Consider the following 6,096-nt stretch of genomic DNA (forward strand, 5'->3'; position numbering starts at 1 on the left):
CGCGGGGGGCGGAAGCGGCGGCCCGAAGCGGCGGCCCGTGCGCGGCCATGGGCACCCGCGGGCTGAGGGACGCCGTGGTGGAGCTGCAGCCGGGACAGGCCCGCGGTGCGGGGGCGAGCGGGACCGGGGACACCGTGACGGCAGGGACGGGGCGGGCGGAGGAGAGGCGAGCGAGCTGGGGTGTGGGAGGAGGAGCCGTGGGGCATTGGTGCTCCGGCAGGTGTCTGGCAGTGCCTGGAGGACAGGGCAGGACGCTTCCCTGTTCCCTGGAAGCGGCAGCAGCCGCTGCTGTCTCGCCGGATGCGGGAGGAGCGGTGTCGCCCCCCGCAGGGAGCAGCTCGGTGCTGGCTTTGCGGTACTGAAGAGCGGTGGGAGCTGCAGGGGCTGAAGCTGGGCTGTGCAGTACGCCCACGGAGTGAAACCGGCGTGAGGCAATGCTCGGAACTGAGCGAGCAGCCAGGCTTATACTTGCTTCACTATTGCCTTTAAACTTTAGTAACCAGGCGAGCTGTTGTGAGTTGTGCTCGGGCAGCCCGGAGGGCAGCTGCTGTAACACTTGTGGTCTGTTCCAGGAGGCAGCACAGACAGAGGGCCTGCCGAGGGCCAGCCCGTGGTCATCCTCCTGGGCTGGGCCGGCTGCCAGGACAAATACCTGGCCAAATACAGCGCAGTCTACAGCCAGAAGGTGAGTGCCCTGTCTGTGTCTTCATGACACTGTTATACTGTGAAATGGCCTTATTTTTGTGTGGTTAAGTCTCTCTCTTGGTAAAGTCTCTCTGAAGCCTCTCTTGTCTCGCTCATGGGGAGTGAGTGAGAGTTCTCCTGTCACTGAAAGCTCCTTGTCTCTCACAGCCCGGGCAGTGTTATCTAACAGCTGCTGATGTCACCTTCGTGTGTGCAGCCAAGGCAGAAATACTTCCTTGGAGAAACTTTCAGCTGCTGTGTGACTCACTGAAGTATCTTAAGGCATTTAAAGTTGTGGGATTATTCAGGAATCACGTGAACCGTGTTAGGTTTCCAAACAGGTAAACATGCAGGGAAAGATTCTCTGTTTACTGCTTGCTGTTAGGCCACAGCACAGATGTGGTGAGGCTGGGGTGGGAACTGATGGAACACATTGGCATCTGTCATGCCTTTGGCTCTTCCTTCCTGTGAAAATGATTCATCTAAATGTTGTAAGCCAAATTAATTTTATCCTGTCTGTGAAACAGGCATCCTGTGATAGTCATAGCTGCTCACTAGGAATTCCTTGTGTTTGAACTAGAGAGATCTGTCCTACTGCCAGTTCCCTAGGTTATGATATTTTCCTTTCTAATACTGTATTTTACTGGAATGATGCCAGCTTGTAGCATGGGAACCCAGTGAAACATTAGAATTTTTTTTCTTGGTCAGCAGGGAATATTGTATATATCCAAATCTGTTCCAACTATAGGTGGTAAAGTTTGTACATTACCAAGTCTATTGTTAATGTGTAATCCAGTGCAGGAGTCATTAATTGGCTTGATCTAGTGAAGAATTAGTTGTTAAGTGGCTTTAAGATGCTGCTGAGCAGATGAGGAGCACGTTACAGGGCAGCATGACAACTTCTTAGAAAATACTTTTCCCTCAGAAAGATCATAGAAATGGGAGAGGATGAGTTTTCTTAGCTCACTAAGAGGAAGTGGCTGTAGCCATGGCAAGATGGTAAAGAAGGCTTTGATTTGAGAACTTGGTGTCCTCTTCTAACTCGTTCACTGTTTAGGGAGCTCTGGGGGGGGGGTGTTTTGGTGACTTTGCTTTGTCCTTGTCAGTGTGTAATGTCAGTGAGCTCAGGTGATGGAAAAGGTCTAAAAAATTCATAAATGTAGTTCCATCTGCTCTATTTTGAAACTCCTCCAAGATCCTGTTCCCAAATCTATACCTAAATGTAAGGCAGTTGCTCAGGAGTGAAGGCAGTTGCTCAGGAGTTCCGAGTCCTTGAGCCAGAGCTCTTTCTTTGCACAGCTGGAGTGTTTCAGCAAGGTCTACAAAAATCATGTTGGTGTTTGTTGTTGGTGAGTCTTAGAGACAGCTGCAAACAAGTGCACCCAAGGAGAGGAGGATTTCCTCTTTCTTCTTATATTTGCTTCAGTGTGATGAGCTGGATGTGTACCAGAGCAGGCTTGTCTTACTAAAACGGCTGATGCTGAAGGTCTGTGAATCAGGGAGATGGTTTTCTTCTCCTGGGTGAGGATTAACACCCATAAAAATGGGTGGCAGTGTCCCCAGGGGTTGTGCCAGTTAGCACAAGATTTGAAAGGATCTCAGACACAACCAAAGCCTCTGCAGTGGCAGAGGCCTTTTCATAATACTGTGTGCTATGATGATTAACGTAATCTATATTCGCGTCAGTGCCTTGCTGCTGACACTAAAGACTTTCTTCTGGTCCTGTGGTTTCTGTTGGAAACCTGTCCCAAATTTTCATGTTCTTTGTACTGCTGCTTGCCTACTCTCTGTAATTTGCAGCACAGCTTAAACATGTGTGGGGTCTCTTTCTGTTGTTCTTAGGGCTGCACGGTCATCCGTTACACAGCTCCATGGAGGATGGTATTCTTCTCTGAGACCTTTGGCATCAGATCCCTGCAGACCCCAGCCAGGCGACTCCTGGAGCTGCTCTTTGACTACAGAGTTGAGAACAGACCGGTTCTTTTCCACGTTTTCAGCAATGGTGGTGTCATGCTGTACCGTTACATCCTCGAGGCGCTCCACACCCACACGCCCTTCCAGAGCCTCAGGGTAGCCGGCACCATTTTCGACAGCGCCCCTGGCAGAAGAAACTTGCGAGGAGCCCTTCGTGCCCTGGCAACTGTCCTGGCCTCCATGAACGTGCTGCTCAAGTATCTCCTGCTGTTCACTTTTGCCACCACAGCCGTGGTGCTGCGGGTCCTGCTGTACCCCCTGACCCGCTTCCTCCACGAGAGCCACTACGACGCCCTGCTGAAAGCGCCCTCGCGCTGGCCTGAGCTCTACCTCTACTCCCAGGCCGATCTCATCATCAAAGCCAGCGAGATTGAGCTCATGGCCAGTGCCCGGGAGCAGCTCGGGGTTCCTGTGAAAGCCGTGGACTTCTCAGACTCGCCTCACGTCAGCCACATGCGGGTGTACCCCACCTATTACCGCAGCCTCTGCACCACCTTCCTGGCTGACTGTGTCGGGGCCTCACCTCCTTAGTGCTCTAATGACCTGCAGTGTTTGCCTCTCCTTGCTCAGCTCCGATGGGAAATGTCACCTCCTTTGCTTTTGTGTCTTTGAAGTGAGGAAAGTAGAGGCTCCTTGTTTGGTTTGTTGTTTTTTTTTTTTTCCCCTACTGTCTACAAGTCTGAAAGCCTCCAGCCTGGCCTTTGGACCAGCCACGTTAGAGCAGAAAGTAGATATGGATTAATTTAAAGTCCTGAAGGTGAAATCCTGTCCTGGTTCATGTTGATGTGCTCTACCAAAGTGTCACAGACCAGAATCTCACACTGAGTATTATTTGTTTCTTCTGTCTCTTCTTCTTCCCTGCTCTCCGTCTTGTCTCCTTGTCCCTGGTGTCCAAGGTGCATGTTCTGTTGCTTGTATTAATTTTACAATACAACTCTTCCATGTATTTGTTGTTTTGTTGTTTTTTTTCTCTCTGCCATTTCTTTTATATTGCAATGAGCAAACAGAGCCAAGTCTGCAGGACTTTCTGCTTTTCTCAGTGCATCCCAGCTCTTGTTGTACTCTCCTTGCTACAGATCAGGCCTTGAAACCAAGTGTAAGACCAGGAAAAGGTGTGTGTAGGGTAGTATGACCAGACTGTCATCTGGTTTCATTAAATAGCTGAGATAAAACAGTCAAAGCTCTCTGATCCTTGGTGGGAGCTCAAATGTTTGTGACAACTTTTGTGTTCTTCAAGGTTTAAGCTAACATTTTTGAATGTGTCTAGTGTTTTGTTTTTCTTCCTTCCAGTCTTTTGTGTGTTCTACTGAGCAGTTTTGCTTTCTTGGAGAGCTACTTCTTTGTTAATCGTGTCTTGAAGCAGCCTATATTTTGCATCTGGATATTCAGGGAAATTTTTGGATTACAGCTGTGCCAGACCCCAGAAACAGAAAGGTGGAATTGCAGAAGAAAATGGAACTGTCTCTTGGAGCTATGCTTAATACTGGGTATTTCTTAAATCACCTCCACCCTACAAATGACCATGAAATATGATGGTTTTGTCCAAAATATTATCTTCAGATGATCAGTCTTTGCAGTCCATGCAATGTGTGCAAGAAATTAATTCCTTCCACCTAGTGAAAAAGTAGCTCATTGCACTGTATTTCATGTGTGGGTTTAGGTTTTATTGTTTATTTGGGGGAGAAGTGGGTATAAAGACACAGAAGAGCCTGCTGATACGTTTATGCTATGTCACAGTATAGCAAGCTAATTAATAACATGGTGAACAAGTTTAGCCAACTTTAAATTGCCAGGAGGAAGCTCTGGAGGGCTGTGACATGGGCCTGCTTGAACAAGGAACTGCCCTAGAGAGGTAGGCACTGAAACAGCAGGAGTTTTGCAAAAGGTTCTGCCAGTGAGTGGCTGTGCTGCTCTTGCCCACCCTTGGGGTGCGGTCACCCACAATTACAAAACTCCTGCTGTTCTGGATTGAAATGCAGAGGGGGAAGTCCTTGGGAAGCACTAAAATAATTTGGAAGTTTAACACAAGAACTGTAACACCTCATAGAAGTGAAAGCACAGGGTGAGTGGCAGTGGTGACCACACAGCTGGTTCATGGCAGACTATTGTGACAATGCTCATTTACAGCAGAATAACCCCTGGTGGGCATGGCTTTAGAGGGAGGGTTGGGCTGTATATGGGATAAGTGAGAATTAACTGAAAAGGGTCTGATGACCTGGTTTGTCTTTTATTTTTTAAAAGTGAAAACTGTCTCCAGGCACAGGAGCTTGTTGCTTGGGACCCAGTCTTCTGTGGGTGTGATCCCAGTTCCAGCTCCCACTGTGACAGTGGGGTGTGAGGGCTACTCTGTGGTAAGAGTCTTCAGCCTTCCCCTTTTCATGCAGAAATTCTCATTTCTAGGGTTTGGACCTGTAAAATCCAAGCACGGTCCCCTATCTCCAGAAATGCCATCAGAGATATCCCAGCTTTTTAAAGCAGGCCCTGGTTTATGCTGTCAGTGCTGTAACTCCTGAGCTGTGATGTGTTCATCTGCCTTTTCAGAGATCTGGGCTGGGGCTTCTCAGCATCCAGCCTGTTTGTGGCACTGTGAACACTCCTGGGGAACAGAGGTGATAAAAGTTATTTAACCAGCACTTGCCCTCGTGCTGGTTTCCACAGGTTCAGTATTTACAGATCAGTTAAACACTCCATAATATATGCCTCTGAATTAATACAATTGTTCCTGGGAATCTGCTGCTCCTGTTTATTGCTGTGGGTGTTGAACTTCTGTTTAAGGACTCGGGCTGTTACAGAACATGGCTGGCAGGAGCTGGAGCTATACCCTGTGCCCCTGCCTGACAGGATGGTGAGGCTTGCTCTGGGAAAAGCCTCACATGTCAGCTGCACCTTCCTTCCTCACTTTCACCTCCCCAGCACGGTGTTGCCACTTTCCCAGCTCAACCCTGCTTCCCCACTTTCCAGGGCTCACAGCAGGCAGGGAGTGGGTGCTGCCTGCTGCAGCTCTGCAGTCAGAGGTGTCCTGAGCTTTGCCAACAGGAATGTGCTCACAGGCCTTTCCACTGCTGCAAAAGTGACTTGAAATTCGGAGGTGATTTGTGTACACAGCTCTCTGAGAGCAGGGTGATCTTTGCCAAGCCAGTGATTTACAGCACCAGTCTTCTGAGTGGTTTTGTTTTCTGAGTCCCAGCAAGTTTTAATTCCGATTGTGAGTGCTGTGTGATATGCTGGCCTCTGCTTTCCTGTACTGCGTGTGCCCCCACCTTCCTGCCCTCCCTATTCCTGGGGCTTATTTGAAACAGAAGGTTAATAACTTGGAGCCTGAAGGCACATGGCTGAGAACTGATCCAAGCACTACTGGATTTACAAAAACCCAGCCTCAGACCCTTAATCCTTGCTAAACTGTCACGGTTTGGTGCAACCAGTGTTCCTAAAGAGCTT

The 6,096-nt window shown here is 49.0% G+C and overlaps 1 protein-coding gene across 2 annotated transcripts; it reads left to right on the plus strand.

The window, feature by feature from the left end:
• TMEM53 (transmembrane protein 53) lies at positions 1-3,604 on the plus strand. 2 transcript variants are annotated; one of them, XM_066555604.1, is made up of 3 exons: positions 1-105; positions 573-685; positions 2,527-3,604. In XM_066555604.1, the coding sequence occupies exons 1-3, from the start codon at positions 48-50 to the stop codon at positions 3,187-3,189; spliced, it is 834 nt and encodes a 277-aa protein (XP_066411701.1). In that variant the 5' UTR covers positions 1-47; the 3' UTR covers positions 3,190-3,604. The 2 variants fall into 2 exon arrangements, with proteins under 2 accessions (XP_066411701.1, XP_066411702.1); XM_066555605.1 differs by having other exon boundaries at positions 16-105; positions 576-685.
• Positions 3,605-6,096: the final 2,492 nt, after the last annotated feature.

This window comes from Molothrus aeneus, chromosome 9 (assembly GCF_037042795.1).
Source record: "Molothrus aeneus isolate 106 chromosome 9, BPBGC_Maene_1.0, whole genome shotgun sequence".
NCBI classification, from domain to species: domain Eukaryota; kingdom Metazoa; phylum Chordata; class Aves; order Passeriformes; family Icteridae; genus Molothrus; species Molothrus aeneus.